The sequence below is a fragment of the Zalophus californianus genome, chromosome 7 (assembly GCF_009762305.2).
Source record: "Zalophus californianus isolate mZalCal1 chromosome 7, mZalCal1.pri.v2, whole genome shotgun sequence".
Classification (NCBI taxonomy): Eukaryota; Metazoa; Chordata; class Mammalia; order Carnivora; family Otariidae; genus Zalophus; species Zalophus californianus.
Window position 1 is genome coordinate 107,098,426 of NC_045601.1, and position 16,446 is coordinate 107,114,871.

At 52.1% G+C, this 16,446-nt stretch overlaps 1 protein-coding gene across 1 annotated transcript; it reads left to right on the top strand.

Moving 5' to 3' along the window:
* Window positions 1-602: 602 nt before the first annotated feature.
* Window positions 603-16,425, top strand: MRPS18A (mitochondrial ribosomal protein S18A). Its single transcript, XM_027601451.2, has 6 exons — window positions 603-741; window positions 7,693-7,724; window positions 10,112-10,219; window positions 12,629-12,752; window positions 12,981-13,050; window positions 16,019-16,425. The coding sequence occupies exons 1-6, from the start codon at window positions 627-629 to the stop codon at window positions 16,161-16,163; spliced, it is 594 nt and encodes a 197-aa protein (XP_027457252.2). The 5' UTR covers window positions 603-626; the 3' UTR covers window positions 16,164-16,425.
* Window positions 16,426-16,446: the final 21 nt, after the last annotated feature.

The following is a 16,446-nucleotide window of genomic DNA, read 5'->3' on the forward strand; positions in this document are numbered from 1 at the left end:
GAGGTTAAGGAAGACTCTAATGTGGAAGTGAATTTTGACCTGAGCTCTGGGAAATAAGGAGTTTACCAGGTGGCCAAAGAGCAGGTAGAGGAAATAGCTATGCAAAGGCCCTGGGGCCAAAGGTGTTAGGTATAGGAGAATGAAAGACAAGTGTGTTTTTAGGGGGCGCGCGGTGGGGGGGGGGAGACAGAGTGGAGAAGTTAGGAATTAATTCTATCCCAGGTCGGCCTGATACCTGACGTTCCAGAACTAGAGTCCTAACAATCTCAAACTCTACTGTACAGGTCTAGCCTTAGCCATAAGAAGCAGAAAATCCACATCTGACTTGAAGAAAAAGCTTTTAAGTAAATAGGGGTGGTGTAAGCCTGTGAGGGTACGAAAGCGACCTGACACTTCGAGGACCGGCAGACGGGAGCCAGAACACCTGTCCTAGACCCTCCGAACGAAGTACAGGCTTAACACAGAAATCTCTAGGTTTAGCCCTCCGTAGGACAGACTAGGGAAAAGGAAGTGCGAGAGCATCCGAGCGAGAAGCCCACAGCCACACACTTCCTGCTCACCACTGCGGCTGCGCGCGCGCCGTTCCGGAAGCGGAAGTGCACAAGAGGTCACCGTTGGTTTTCAAGATGGCGGCCCTCAATGTGCTGGTGTACAACTGTAGACGGCTGCTCCGTGGGGGCTTTCTGGCTGGCCCGATCGCGACCAGCTGGGCTCGGCTTCCAGCTCGCGGGTTCAGGGAAGGTGAGTCCTGGGTCCCGGTTATCTCCCAAGGTTGAGGAAAAGATCAGTGGAGTTTGCTTTCTCCAGCCCCCGTGGGCTCCCCTCCCTCCCTTTCCTTAGCGCGGTTCTGAAACCCCGGAGATGCTGGCGCTCCGGGGGTGCTTGAAAGCCCTTTCCAGACCTTGACGCTATTATCTTGACCTCCCACGGCTCGCGAGTGTTCTCACTGGTGGGGGCGGGGAGGGACGGAAAGAAAACCTTGCTTAGTTAGCAGGGGCAGGAAGAAACCTGGCCCGGGATTCAGAAAAGTTTTCGGTAGAGGTTAGCGTGTTGGTTTTGCTTTCTGCATTCTCTCAGCCGCCACCTCCTTTGTTAAAATCCCTGGACCATGAGAGAAGGACATGTGGCTGTCCTCCCCAGGGCCTCCCTTTCCAGTTTCTCATCTGAAAATGCTGTGCTCTGATGGCGTCTTTTTCTGCCCCGGCCCCTAGTCTCCCAGAGAGGTGGAAGCTAAGGTGGAAAAGCCTTCGAACAGCTGAAACAGAGACAAATGCTGGATGGTGGTTCTCCTTTTCATTAATCTTAAGCCTTGAAAGGCAGTCTGATTCTAGCCTTGAACTGGGAACTTACAGAAGGCCAAATACTGTACTTCAGACTGTCAAGGGATTCTGAAAAAAGAGAAAATTCAGCTCTTTCCTGAGAAGTTGGGTTCTTTTTTTTTTTTTTTTTTTGAGAAGTTGGGTTCTAAAAAGATGATATGTATACTCTCTAATAAATGCAAGTTAGGTATTTACATGATTAACTACAGGGAGATTTGGTTACCAGAAACAGAAACCCAATTGGAAGTTTTAATGAGGGGAAAGTGTCTTGAACAGGCTTTTAAAAGGATGGAATCTCGCAAAGAGTGAAAAGGTCTGTCAGGACGCAAGCCTTCCTTTGTACACTGCTGGAAGCCAGAATTGATGAATGATGTGCAAAAGAAGTGATGTGGGTTTGTTTGTTTTTAAGATTCTGGCATAGTATTGGCCAGGGTATCCTTTAAAGTTGAGAGGTGCCGAGAGGAAAAGAGGGATCATTGTCAGAGGGAGGAAAAAGATTTTGCTCATTGGATTTGTCTCAGAAAGAAAGCTATTTTAGCTTTCAAACAGCAGTGGCAGACAGGGCTCCTTGTAGGCCCAGGCCCAGCCCAACCAGCTGGACTCGGCCTCATCTGGCAGATTCAGGGGAAGGGAGGGCTGGGTCCCAGTTTGGGGAAATCAAAGAGATATTTCATGAAGAAATGAAAATAGGTATGTTAGAAGAATTTAGCTATGAAAGGAAGATGGAACATATAGTAGAAAGAACAATAAAATCCAGATACTGCCTGGTTAATATTAGATAAACTAATCCATTAATAAAGAAAGGTACCAAAGAGATCATGCTGATGATAGGAAGGACATGGGAAGATGTTTCATCTATACCCTACTGCAAAATAAGCATATACCCGTAACATTTTTGAGGGTATCTATGAAGTGTCAAGCTCTAATAGCTGTAATTTATATATCCATTGTGAAATTCAGAGTTGAAAACAGTTCTTTGCTATGTTCCCAGAGAATGGGGAAGAGGAATAGTTTTTTTGTCTGTTTGTTTACAAAAGAATATTTGAGATTGGAATTTTTTTCAGTTGGAGATTTTGTGAAATGATGGACTGTATAATCAGATGGGTCTTTATTGAACTTCATTCCATAAATACCCGGGGTTGGTAACTCTTCTGCTACTTGCTGTCAGACTAAAAGCTAAATAATTGAATTGATGTGATCTTACATAAAGGCACTACCATATTCTTTATTCTGCTTGAGAACCACCTGTCTTCAAAGCCTTTAAATGAAAAAACTTTGTCTTGGGCGCCTGCGTGGCTCAGTTGGTTAAGCGACTGCCTTCGGCTCAGGTCATGATCCTGGAGTCTCGGGATCGAGTCCCACATCGGGCTCCCTGCTGAGCAGGGAGTCTGCTTCTCCCTCTGACCCTCTTCCCTCTCGTGCTCTCATTCTCTCTCTCAAATAAATAAATAAATCTTTAAAAAAAAAAGAAAGAAAAAACTTTGTCTTGATATATACCTTTTATGTGTAAGGTGTAAAAATATTAAATATGTAGTTAATTTTGACTGCCCAGTCCCAGCTGGTATATTGACACCCAAACAATATTGTACACACAATTTAAAGTTGTGGGCAGGCAGCTGGATGTTTGCTGAAAATTTTCAAGAGCATCAAATAGCATTACTTAATTTTAGTCAGAGTTTATGAGCACCCAGCATTCCGTGCTCTTGCTGTAGAGGACTCTCAGGCTAAAGCAGTGGTTCTCAGTTGGGGGGCAGTTTGTCCCCTAGGGAACATCAGGCAATGTCTAGAAGCATTTTGGGTTGTCACAACTGGTACTCTGGCATCTGGTGGGTAGAGGCCAGGGATGCTGCTCAACTCTTAGAGTGCCCAGGACGTTTCCCCCCCCCCCGCCCCCCGCACCCAAACAAAGGACCACCTGGCCTGAAATGTCAGTTGTGCTGCTATTGAGAAAGCCTGGTTGAAAGTTTGATAAGAGGGACGCACAAAGGCAAGAAGGATAGTGGAAGGAACAAAAGTGAAGGAAGACAAAAAATGGAAATTGGGGGTTTAGTCTGTGCCTGCTGCAAGCACTGTGCTAGGTTTTCCACATACATTTATTCCGTCTTCTCGACAGTCTTTAAAGGCAGATATTACTGACATATTACTGAGGAAATCTGGCCCAGAGGAGTTCAGTAGCTGCCCCGGATCACCCAGCTAGTAAGTGGTGGCATTGGAAGCAGAACCAGCACTCCTCCCTCTCCACCATTAAGACTGCCATGGTCACCATGGGAGGGCTGTCTGTGGTTCTCCCACCTGCAAGCTCTCATCAGTTAATTTGCAGAAGACGGTGTTGTGCTTTTTATGGGAAAGATTGTGTTAGATCTCATTCCTGCCTTCTCACTCTTGGGAGGAAATCTATTTAAACAAAAACACATGTGACTCTCTGAATTAACAGGACTCATCTATCGGAAACTAGTGCAGAGCGTGTTGAAATGAGTAAAGGCTGAAGGGAGTTTTCTTCATCTTTTCCAGTTAGCTGAGGGGCTTTCTGGAGGACCTAGCATTTCAGACAAGGACGCACCTGGCAGGATGGGCAGCCCTGTAGCTAAAAGCTTTGAGAGGGGAGTGTGTGAGTTGGGGGCTTCAAAGACTTCAAGGGACATAGTCCAGAGGAACCTGCTAGTGGAAAAAGCCTAGTGCAGAGGGACATTCCCTCAGAGGTCCCGGGGAAAGAACGGGGTAGGTGATTAGAGAATCAGAAAACTTGAGTAGTAGAATTAAAGATGAACAGAGGGAAGTGGGGAAGGAGTTTGAGAAAAGTAGTCAATGGCCGGAAGTGCAGCCACATGTCCCAAACACACACTCCACTCTCTGGCCCTCCGCCAAGACTTGTGAGTGGCGCCTTTTAGCCATCAGTGACTCCGTTCTGTCATACTCTGCTTGGTACTTGGTTTCCATGGATCCTTTCCAAGAAGGACTTGGTTTCTGGGCACTTCCTGTAGCAGCGCCCTCCACATCATTCATGAGTCCTCCCTTCCTCCTTCACTAAACAGTTGGGTCTTGATACTGCTGCATTTCACTGTGTCTGTGTTTATGTGGCCATCGAGGTCTTTCTGCGTTCACTACAACCTCAGCCCAGCACTGTTTGCTCTAGACTGTTACAATTCAGTTATCTTGGACTCCATCCTAAGCGAGTATTTATTGAAGTACTCAAAGAACCTCTTTACGAGGCATAGACTTTTATTGTACTGAAGTTCCCATACTTGGTTTCGTTCCCTTTTCTCCTCTAAAGACTGTCTTCCTATTCTGTTGTAGCCCTCCACAGTAGGTGGAGGGGGGCTGTACTCCCTGGGGGCTCAGCAAATGTGTTGTCTCACGTGGGACGGGTTATTTGATGTGTATGAGAGAAGTGCCGGTCTTAGAAGATTTGGCCCCTAACTCCAGTTTAGAAACTCCAGTTTCATGTTTTTCCTTGGTTTACATCATAATAGCCATATCTCAGAGCACAAGGGTGATTCCACCTTTTTCTAAACAAATTGTCAGTACCTAAATCTCTTAGTCCAGTTTTTCATGGTTACCCCCATCTTGAGTGGTGAGGAGGCCAGGGGTTTTGACCTGTTTTTGTATGCACACTGGAAAGCAATACTATTTTGATTCCTACCTCCTGTTTTCAGAGGCTTAAAATCTAGGGGCTTCTTGAGGTTCCACCCAGGCCTCCTGCCCCTGCACTGAGACACCGCCCTGATCACTCTCAATCTTGTACGAGTTCTCAGGTCATTCTTTCTGGTTTGACAAATTGTCTGTAGTAGATAAGCATCTGCCTATTGTTTTACCCACTGGCATATAGTTAAGATGATTCACTGGCTCAGGGTTGCTGTGTGGGGAGCTGGCAAACAGTGAAGCTGGCCATAGGCTTTGATCTCTTTTCCAGGGGCCAGTGGAATGACTTCAGGGTTTGGTTCTTTGCCGGGAGTGATGTGTGTTTTGTTAGATTTGTTTACCTCATGGTTAGGACCCAAGTGCCTCCACAGAGAGGGGAACCACATGTTTATCCGCTTTTTGTTTCAGGCCACCTTCTCCTGCTGGCTCGAGTGGTACCAGGAATGTGTCTCTCCTTTTGTTTCCTCCCAGGATTCTTAGAAACCTCCCCCTCACCTGTTGCTGCTTAGATTTGGTTGCCTTCCATCCCTCTCCCAGGTTGGTTTTTTGCGAAGTTTCCGGGGTGCCTGGAAGCCCTGCTTCTGCTCCCCCATGTCTATAGGTTGACATATTCCAGTGACTGTCCCCCCACAACTGTGCTGGCCTCCCGACTGAACACCAGGCTGAGTCTCACCCACATCCCATTTAGGCTGGTCTGTGTTCTGAACAAGTAGATCCGTGTGTGGGGTGACGCATTTTCTTTTACAGGGAGAAAACTAGTTTGTCTTTGAATTGATTAGTTAACTACAGTGTTCTGGAGAAAGCCTTGGGGCCTTTCTGGCCATCGTGGCTTCTTTGTGTGTATCTGGAGTGGAACACTGAGGGGCTCTCAGGTTGGTTGTTTTAGGAGTAATGAGGCTTTATGAATGGCCTTGCGCAGAAAACAAATGGGGGACAATTCCAGGCAGTCCTGTGACCAATTAGGTGTTGGTCACAGAGCTCAGTGATCACAGATGCTGTCGAGGGCCTCCGGTTGGGTTAGAGTTGCCTCACTTTTTTCTTAGACATTCGTTCTCTTTTCTCTCTTTTACTGTTTATTTTTTATTGCAGAAGCAGTACATGTTTATTTTAAAAAACTTCAGAAAATCCAGGCAGGCATAAAGAACAAAGTAAAGATCACGTACCGCCACCACCAAAAGAAAACCAGCATTACCATTTAGGTACACATGTCTGTGTGTGTGCTTATGAGTAGGTTTCCAGGAAAAGTTCCATTACTTTCACTAGATTCTTAACATTAAGAATCTTAGGCTCTTTCTTTTTTTCCTTTCTTTTTTAAAGATTTGTTTATTTTTAGAGAAGAGAGCGCAGGGGGAGGGGCAGAGGGAGAGAGAGAATCTCAAGCAGATTCCCCGGCCGAGCACAGAGCCAGCCGCAGGGCTCGATCTCTACGACCCCGAGATCATGACCTGAGCCAAAACCAAGAGTCCGATGCTCCACCAACTGAGCCACCCAGGCGCCCACTCCCCTCCCCAGAACCTTAGGCTCTTTCTAAGCTGCACTACTTCTTGCCTCACTGAAGCTGAGTAAAACTACTTGTGGGAGCCCGGCTGCTGTTTCGATACGGTGTTTGTATGTAAGGAGACAGTTTGCAGTCTAGCTCTGCCGACCCAGGTTTTGTGTAGCAGTGATTAGCAGTCAGAAGGGGGCCGTGACGACCGTTCCGTGGTCTTGGTGCTAGCTAGCATTGACTGAGCATCTGCTGCGTGCCGGTTCCCACGCTAACCGCAGTGGCTCCGCTCTTTCTAAAGACACTGGAGAACAAGGGGGAATCTCCAAGAGCTTTGTTTGATTATGTTGGCCAAACGTGCGCCATTGGCTTGGTTCTTCCTTGGAATATTCTTAAAGTTACCATTCTTCATCCTGGTGAAGTAAGCTAGGAAATACATACAGCCTGAGGGATGTGTGCAACTTACTGTCCTGCCCTCGTACTCCTCTGGGCAGAGCGCTGAGGGAGCCCCCCTCCGTTTGCACTTGCAGCGTTCTCCTGAGAACTCATCCCGGGCCGGCATCTGCAGGCCCCCTCCCCCCCACCCCGCCCCTACCTGCTCCCGCGTACATGCGTAGCACGGTGCAACCCTGCACGAGCCGCGTGCAGAAGGGCAGAGGATTTAACTCACACAGCTGCCTCTTAGAGCTCTAGCATGGCTCCCCGAGCCGAGTTCTGCGGGTGAGCTGCTCTCACTCCTTATCTGCCCTGGGGCCGCTGGAGCAGCCTTAGTTCAGGCCTGTGTTGGAGACTGCACATTCTTCAGGGTCAGAAGCCATGTTTGTGTGATTCTCGTCATGAAAGGACACACGCAATGGGTACTTTTGAAGGTCTTTTGGATGCTTCCACTTCCACCCAGCTTAACTTTGAGGTCATTATTGCTAGCCACGGGAGGGCAGGATCTTGCCAATTCCCTTCGTTTAGAACCAAGATGAATCTTGGCTTAGAAAGACAAAAACAGCGTAGAGACCCTTAATCCCAGAGAGATGGTATTACCTGGGCATCTAGGCTTGCCCCCACCCAGCCTCGAGGGCAGAGAGCCTTGGCACTTGGAGATGAACCCTGCACGCTTCCTTTCCCAGGTGGGGACCGTGGGAGAGTGCAGACCGAAGGCTCCAATTTTCTGCATGTGTAGAATTTGAGCTGTTATTTGAAACTCCCTGTTCCTTATTAAATGGCTGACCTGATTTTTCCCCTTTATCTCTGTAGTGGTGGAGATCCAAGAAGGGAAGACGACTACAGTAAGTATCATCAAATTGGCCACTTACAACCTCTTTAACTCTTGGAGCTGCTGGGGGGGAGGGGGGAGGAGGGAGGCCAACCCAGACTGGACTCCTGGCATCAGGAGCAACTCCCTCTGTCACCATAAATCCCACAGTCTGACGTTTTTCAAGCTGTGTGCTGTCATGTGGTTGAATCAGGAACAGTCATCATGCCTGGACTGAGGCATCCGTTGTTTGATTAAAGTGGCCTTCTGTATGATAAGGTCTCAGAGGTCTTTGGTGGGGATAAATCAGTTTTCCAAAGAGGAAACCAAGGCAGTGGTGAGACTAGAGAGCCCAAGTAAGTTGACCCATGTCCGGGAGCCTGGACCGAGCTACTCCTTAATGTGATGCCATTAAAAGGTGACACTCTCTGGGCCCTGGGCTCACTGGCTGGCACCCTGGCTTGTCTGTTGGTTAAAAAGCTAGAATGATTCTTCATCCACTTACTCCCCCCTTTCCCTTGTTGGGCCCATCTCACCTCCCTTCCTCGGGGAGTCATGGGGCCTAGATTATCCTATAATCCCTGAAAGACAATGTTGTTTTCACATGGCCTTCCATGCTTCCAGGAAATCTCAGCCACTCCACAGAGCTCCCAGAAGCCTCCGTAACTTCCATGTCAACCAGGGATTTAACCCTTCTGGCAGCCAGCCAAGCTCGGTCCTCCCCCAAAGCAGTCTTAACCCCAGGACGAGCCCTTAGGGTTCCCTCTTTGGGTCTTCCCCAGAATACTCCTCACCTTTTCACTGCTTAGCCTCAAAATGGTTCTTTTCAGGGGGCCCCCACCCCTTTTGGGCACCTCTTTTGGTTCCCTTATTCAAAGCCAAAACAAGCATTCACCCTAGGAACTCCATGCTGGTGGAGAAAAATATATCTGGTCTTTGAGTATGGAGTGTTTCTCATGTGAGGAGGCGTTAGTCTATTTGCAAAATGAACATGGAGACATCGTGGCACCGTGAGACCCACTGGGGGAGGGAAGGCCATCCGTGCCTCCGGGGAGAGCTACCGCTGCGGCTAACCGGGCATTGCTCACTCTCTGGGGTCTCACTTTCTTCATCCATAACATAAGATCATGAATCCTCCTTCACGAGGTCTTGGGGGTGAAATGAGGTGATACGTTTGAACCGTTATTAGCACAGAGCCAGGCATGCAATGGGGAGTCAATAAATGTTAGCCCTGTCCCCCGCCAGGCCCACCGTAACCCCCTCCCAAGACCCAGCGTGCACCTCCACACTTTTTTCCCTAGTGCACTTCGTTTCTGGCATGGCTATGGTGGCCTTGGCAGAAAGTTGGGTCGCAGGACCCTGCACAGCCCCCTTTCCCTTTTGCCAGTTTCTCCCCCAGGAGACAGTATTACTCCCATCCCAAAGCCTCAGACCTGTCCCAACTTCCCTCTCATAATCCATGGCCTCAATCAGCAAGGCTTTCTAAACTCCCCCTCTTGTAATCAGAGCCGCCTCCCAGATCATTGGCTTCTTGCACTTGGTAATTCCAAGGCTGTGTCACAGGATACAGAGCAATGGCGGAGGTCACTACACACGTGGCCTCAGCAGGATTTGAAAGGTGGCATCCAAAATGATAAAAGTGAGGAGGCAGGCAAATATATCTTTCCATGTGTGTTTCTAAAAGAGCAAGCAAAGAAGCAGGCATGCACACAGTACCTGCTTGGAAAGGCGTAGAGCGGGCTCTCTCAGTCTTTGGGGCTGGCTAGGGCTTTGTCGTAGGGGGGCAGCATGGTTAGCAGCTTCCCCGCTGGTTGCCCGGCACACCCCATCCCCTAGCCATGACAGTCAGAAATGTCTTCGACATTGTCCAGTGTCCGCCAGTGGGGGGAGGGGGGAAGGTGGCAAAATCCTGCCTGGTTGGGAACCACTGATACAGACTGGCCTCTGTCAGGTGAAGCTGGAAAGGGCAGTTTCCTCTGAGAAGGACATGGTATGTGGGATGGGAGGGAGACTTCCTTTTCACTGTGTATCCCTGCATCGATGGAAAGTTTCTACCTTGTGCAGGTATTACTTTTTCCCAGAGCGGGAAGCATAATGTTCTGGTGTTTTGTTTTGTTTTGTTTTTGAGGAAGGTAAGGTAGCATTCAGCTGATAGAACAAACCCCTGCCTCTTGCTACCAGCATTGTCTAATTGCCGCGATGCTCGCGTGCCACCAGGTCACGTCTCTATGGCCACCCCGAGGTCCGGTATGCAGTAGCTGCAGAACCACCGCCGCAGGGGAGACGGAGAGACCTATTAGCCACTCCCACAAAGGCCCCCAGAGATTAACTCTCCCGGCATCTCATCATTTGGGGGGTTGCTCAAGGATCTGAGGCTCCACATGCCCTCTCCCTCACTGGCTCGCTTTCTCTTCCTCCTAGATTGAAGGCCGGTTAACAGGGACTCCCAAGGAAAGCCCAAAGCCCCCGAACCCCTCTGGCCAGTGCCCCATCTGCCGGTGGAACCTGAAGCACAAGTATGGCTATGAGGTGAGCTGCATGTCGTGGAGGTTGCCGTCCCTGTCTCACTTCAGCGGCTTCCCCACCCCCCAGCCACTGCTGCATCTCCTGGAACCACCAAAGGCAGAAGCATTTTGTCCAGTGGCTCTCAACCCCGGCTGCCCCAGGGAGCTTTAAAATGCTACTTGGGCCCCACCCGCAGACATTGACTGCGCTTGGTCTGGGTGGAGTCTGGCCATCGTTCATTTTTAAAGCTCCCCAGGTGATTCTACAGTGCTGCCAGGGTCAAGAGTCACTAATCCAGATCATGGCGCTGGTTGCATGCAGTTCAGAGCACCAGGGCCCTGTAACCCCGTCTTGCAGGGTGTGTTCCCCACGGAATGGAATCAGCTCTGGATTGGCTTTCCTCCTTTTATAAGGAGGGGGTATATTTGGAGAGTCCTCACTGTGACCTGGGGACACGTACTGTCTCCTTCCATACCGGAGCGCCAAAGACTCCTGTTTGCTCCAGCTCCTGTAGAGATGTTCCTCTCTCCACGGAAATATGCTGATGGTGACTAAGAATGGGAACCCCCACAGTGCGGGCCTCTGTGTCAGGCACTGTGGTACGCATTTACAGGGCCCTCATTCACTTGGTTTTCACAATATCCCTATGAAGTAGGTACTGTTTTCATCCTTGATTTCCAGACGAGGAACTTCGAGGCATGGGAAGGGTTGATGGACTTGCCTCAGATCACCCAGCTAATATCAGAGCCAGGCTATAAACTCCAGGGGTACAAAACCCAGGCAGAGCCTACTACCCTGACGACTGCTCTCCATCCTCACTAGAAACAGGGCGGGCTTGGGGGAAGGACGCAGCCCTAGAGAAATCCATACTTGTCCTTCAGGGTTCTATTGGTGACATTAAGCACCCTATTTTTAGGTTTCAGGTGATTCAGGCTCTTGGGCCAGTTTGACCTGCAAGTTGTCCCTGTACCGCTCTGTGGAATGGGATGACTAAAGGCAGAGGTCCCGGTCCAGGTGGTGGGAGCAGGAGCGGCCACATGCCCATGGGATCCGAACAGAATGACCCAACTAATCTCCTGGCTGGGAGCCTTGGCTCTGGGCCACCGGGCAGGGAGGGGGTGCTCCTTTCACTCTGCTCCTGGCCCTTCTGCTCATGGCTGCCCGGACTAATAGGAAACCTACAGGCCCCGGGACAGTGTTCACAGCTTCTTGTGACGTAGAAGTTAGTGGGGTCGTGGCCGCACTTAGAATCCCAGCTGAAGATGGGAAGTGAAGTCCACACCTGCCTAACCCACCGTGGTTAGGCACTCTTTCTACCAGCCATTTCCAGGAAATGGACTTGGCTCTATTTATCCAACAGACGAAATCCAATCCCCCCGCACCCCGAGGTAAAGGCTAAAGTTGTTTTCCTTTACCCCTTTCCACTCAGGACAACCGTTAGCCTGAGCTGCACAAAGCTGTCAGCTTGCTTGGCAGCCTACGGTGGGGGGCTGGGGGCTACGGGCCCAGTTTATTAGGTCCTGGATAATCCAATCCAAGTTCTTTTCACCAGATTCTAAAGATTACAGGGGTGGAATTGGGGGCCCCGGGTCCCTCAGGAGCTGTCCAGTGATTAAAACAAATCTGGTAGTTATACAGCGAGGCGCCTGCCAGGGCAGCAGATCAGTTTGTGGGACAGGACTGCGAAGACGGGCATGGCGGCCCCTCGGTGGGCGGGGCGCCTCTCTCCTTGGGGAAGCTGTGGCTTTTGTTTTAACCCCCTCATCCACCGTGAAAGTTGGAAGGGGAAGTGGTCTCTTGGCTTGATTTTGGCTGTGTTTATCCTTGTGCCTTGACTCATCCAAAGCAGTCTGATGGTCCAAAGGAAGCCCCGAGAATCCATTCACATCTGGCCACAGGGGCTTAGAAGATGTGCTCTTAACTTCACCACCCGGATCCTCTCCTCCCCAGCTCGTGTGCTGCCTGGCGCTTGCAGGGGAACTGCAGAGGTGGAGGGGCTGTCTGTGTGGATTCTGGCTTGTAGGCTCTAGGGGTAGAAACCGTAGTGGTTTTTTCCCCCCTTGTGTGGAAATCTATGACACGCCCCCTACCTCGCCCAAGGAGAATAACAGGCCTTTCATTACCAGGAGAGATGCTGCCCATGCTCAAAAGATGAACACTTTTTGAAGAGTTTCTGTTCTGTAATCTCTCAAAGATTCTCATGGAGATGCTGGAAGCCCTTGGGGTTGGAAAATCTACCAACTTGGGATTTAGGTTTTGTTAGGGTAAAAATAGACCTCTGTGTAGAGGGTGTGGTCCCCGGTTGGTTCCCGAGGGAGACGTCAACCCCTCGGGGTGCTGGGGTAGGACGGCCTCCCCTGTAGGCCATGAGGCCCTGGTGCCCCGTTTCAGACGCCCACCGGCTGGCTGACTGCAGTTTTCCGTTTCCCCTAGGACGTTCTGCTACTCAGTCAGTTCCTCCGGCCTTGTGGAGGCATGCTGCCTCGAAGGATCACAGGCCTGTGCCAGGAAGAACACCGTAAGATTGAGGAGTGCGTGAAGATGGCCCACCGAGCAGGTAGAAGGCCCTCTTGGGGCAGAGGGCTACAGGCGCCGTCCCCCCATCCCACCCCTTGCCGGCTGCCCCCTGGTCCAGCCCCTCCTGGAAGAGATAGGAACATCAGAGTCTTTGCCGTACTCACCCCCCCAGTGCCAGCCTCCCACCCCCCTTGGGCTTTCCGTCTACCCCCAAGAGCTGCAGAGAGAGCTGCAAGACCATCCCATACATGCTCTTGTCTCTCCTCAGGTCTCTTCCCAAATCACAGCCTCAGCTTCCTGAAAGGATTTGTTCCGAAGAGCAAACCCCAACTCAACCGGTAAGCAAAGCTGGGTATCGCCACCCGGAGCTTGCTGCAGGCCCTCAGCTCTCACTCTCTGGAGCTCGTCCCACAGCCCAGGAAAGCTAGAGTGCTCCCTTGGCTGTCTGTTCCGTCCCTCCCCGCGTGAGCACCCACCCCCTTCAGCCCCAGCACTGCTGGGTGGATCCTGTGCACACTTCCGTGCGTCTCCCCTGCTGGCCTCAGACTCTCTCCTCTCCCCTTCCCAGCTGGGCACTTAGCACGGGGGCACGAAGGGTAAGGTCTGCCGGTTTTGGGGCACTAGAATGTGCTAATCCCCGGTTTATGACATCACACTGGGTTGCTATGGGAATGTCAGAGCACTCCTACAAACTTTTCAGTATCCCGGCACTGGGGGTTTATTAAGGGCAAAATGAGGCCTTAGAAAGGGGAGGGCTCTTTGGGGTAGGGCCACCACATATAGCTGTGCCCGTCACGCACTGCAGAACTGCAGCCTCCATAGCGTTCCCTAGGGTCGTGCGGTTAACCTGCACAGCTGCCCTAGAGCGGGCTGGGAGGTCCTGGGCTTTTGTAGAGTGGAGGAACGCCCCCAGACCCTGGAATCAGTTGGGCTGCCTTCCAGCCAAAGCAGGGGGGCCCCCTCTGGTGTAGGAGCAGATTCCCATCTCACCCTCAAACAGCCATCCTGCCGTGAGCATCCTGTCCGCCCCCGGCCCCGACAAGACCACACTCACGTCCTCCTGGATCTGCAGTAGCCCCTGCTCGAGAGTAGATCCACGTCTATAGAATTGATTCTGGTCGTGTCCTCTCACTCGCCCTGTCAGCGGCCCCTCCCCTCTTCGGTCTGTCCAGCTGCCACTGTAACTGCTCTCTCTAGGGGACCCAAGATGGCTGAAGCAGGGCAAGACAGCGCCTCCACAGCCAACCTCCAAGGCTGATCCCCAACAAAAATGCAGGCACGGAGGGTGGGGGGCCAGGCAAGTCCAGCTCCGGGTGGCTGGACTGGGGTGCAGGGGCCAGAGTTGGGTCTTCACTGACACCTCACGAGCACCCTGGCCCATGCCCCATCTCCACCTGAACCTCCCACATGCTAGCTGGGCCGTCTGCCAGCAACCTGGGGGAGCAGTGACATATTAACCTCTTCCTGTCTTTCCCGCTTGTGCCCTGACCATTTGGAAGTTGAGCCCACCCTCCCGTCTGACTTGTAAAGAGACAGCAGCAGGCCTAAGGACATAATCCATCCTGCCCTCAGGCCTTTGAAGCAAGGCCAGGCTCCCTCCCATATATCCGGTGTCCTTTAACGTGACACAGGATTGATGATGTGTGGGGGCTCTTGGGTTGCAAAAGGCCACTCTAGGGGGGAGGGGGAGTCCTGGCTACGAAGGAGTGTGATTCTCTTGCATCAAGGGACTTTATGATTCCATCCAGAGGTCCTTGAGCTGCTGTGGACTGGCCCAGGCTCTGCTGGGCCCTAGGGAGCCACACTTCCTCCTTCCTCTGCCCCTTCAGGAGAGGTACGAAGGAGCCTTGGTTCTTCCTAGAGCTGGAGTGTTGCCCCGAGAGCTAACTGGCGACCACTAACCACCGCCCCCCTCCCCCGCAGCTGGCTGTTCCGGGTGGCACAGGCATCAGGCCCAGGGCTAGCTGAAGCCCAGCTTCCCTCCGCTCTCTCCAGGGCAGGGGGAAAACAGCCTGAGGGCAGCAGCTTTGGACAAGCTGGTCAGCCTCGGGCTCTCCCGGGGTCCTTGATCCCACTGCGCGTTCCTTTTAGGGAGCCTGCTCCCACTCTCTGTTTCTTACCCCACCCCCTCTGAAAACTGGGAGATGCCAGCTCGGGGGCCTGCCAGGTGCTCCCCTCACTTCACCTTCACACTTGTTAGCCCGGCACCACCATAGAGAAGCCAGCCGTCGGCCCCACCCACTGCACAGAGGCCTCCCTGTTAGGGGGCATTGACATTGACAGTACACGTGGAGAGTACCCCCCTCCCTGCCCACCTCATACTTGGAGTGTAGGCCAGCACTTCCCACAGCTTTTTACTTCCTCGCAGAGCTGTTCCCTTTGCTCAGGACTGAGAGCAGGAAACCAAGGTCCAGGGAAGGGGAGCTCAGTTGAAATACGTAAATCAGTAGTCATTTTTTTTTTTAGTTTTATCTAAAAATTCTCAACCAAGGTGATTAATTTTTTAAATGAAAAAGTCTTTCATGCGAGGGTCTTTAGTGGCAGCTGGGTTGAGCCCCGGCCTAGAGTGGAGGCAGGAGAGGAGCCTGGCTTTGCCATGGCTGAGCTTTGAGGACGAAGGGTGGGCCTCTCTGGACAGGATCCAAGCTGCATTCTGGATGGAGTAAACCCCAGTCCCAGCCGGCATGAGCCACTTTTCCGGGAACTGTCAGGGCCCTGGCCATCCCCAAAGGAGGCCAAAGGACTGTGGGCGGCAGCCATCTTTCTCCACCCCCCTCCTACTTACAGGAACCTTCCTGGGCTAGGTCTGTACCACGGGCCCTCACCCTTGGCTCCCATTATGAGGGTGAGGGGCAGGGGTCCTACACCAGTGATGGCCGCCCAGGGGAGCTCCTGGAAGGCTGGGGTGACAGAGTGAGCCAAGTGGGGAAGAGGGAAGGATCTCTCCAGGCCTTACATCAGCCTCCTCTCCCCATGACTGAGGCCAGAGAGGAATGATCTGCTTTCTGGGCAGCCTCTTCCTCTGCCTCCTCCCCCAGCAAGTATACACACAAACATTGACAACTCATAAAGATCAAGGGAGCGCGTGGCCCTGGGCTGCCTGACCCTGGCCACACACGCTTGCGGCAGCAAGAGCCCAGCCCATCTGTTTACGGCATGCTTAGCCATTGCTCCCAGGAAAAGCCCCTGCTCCTCGAGAAGGGAAACTGGTGAAAGGCTTTGGCCCGAGGAGACACAACCCATTGTCCCAGCTCCAGCATGCGCCCACCCCCCCAGCCCTCACAGCCACCTCCCTGCCCTCTACAGGTACCTGACCCGCTGGTCTCCACGCTCTGTCAAGCCCATCTATAATAAAGGCCATCGCTGGAACAAAGTGCGCATGGCCGTGGGGTCACCCCTCCTGAAAGACAACGTCTCCTACTCAAGAAAGCCTCTGATGCTGTATCACTGACTGGGAGCAGGGCTCCCTGAGAACGTGACCAGAGCACCCGCACTCCAGCCCCATCCCGCCACGGCGGCCCAGCTCCCCCGGCAGGTGCGAGAGGCGGTGGGGACCGACTTCAGTGCCCCCAGCCCGCCTGGCAACGGCACCGGGACGATGGTCGGGTCCCTGAGCAGCAGCGGTGGTCTCGTGACCGCCGTGGGCCATGCTTAGTGCTGGGGAACAGGAGTTCTCCCCAAAGGAATGTCATCAACCAGGCTCTTAGACTCTGCCACTGGGTGTGTGCTTACTG

Excerpts from the sequence above, each read along its gene's own strand:
- MRPS18A (XM_027601451.2), top strand. The coding sequence starts at position 627 with ATGGCGGCCCTCAATGTGCTGGTGTACAACTGTAGACGGCTGCTCCGT. Across the intron at positions 10,220-12,628 it reads AGCACAAGTATGGCTATGAG|GACGTTCTGCTACTCAGTCA; the intron begins GTGAGCTGCATG and ends CGTTTCCCCTAG. Across the intron at positions 12,753-12,980 it reads GAAGATGGCCCACCGAGCAG|GTCTCTTCCCAAATCACAGC; the intron begins GTAGAAGGCCCT and ends GTCTCTCCTCAG.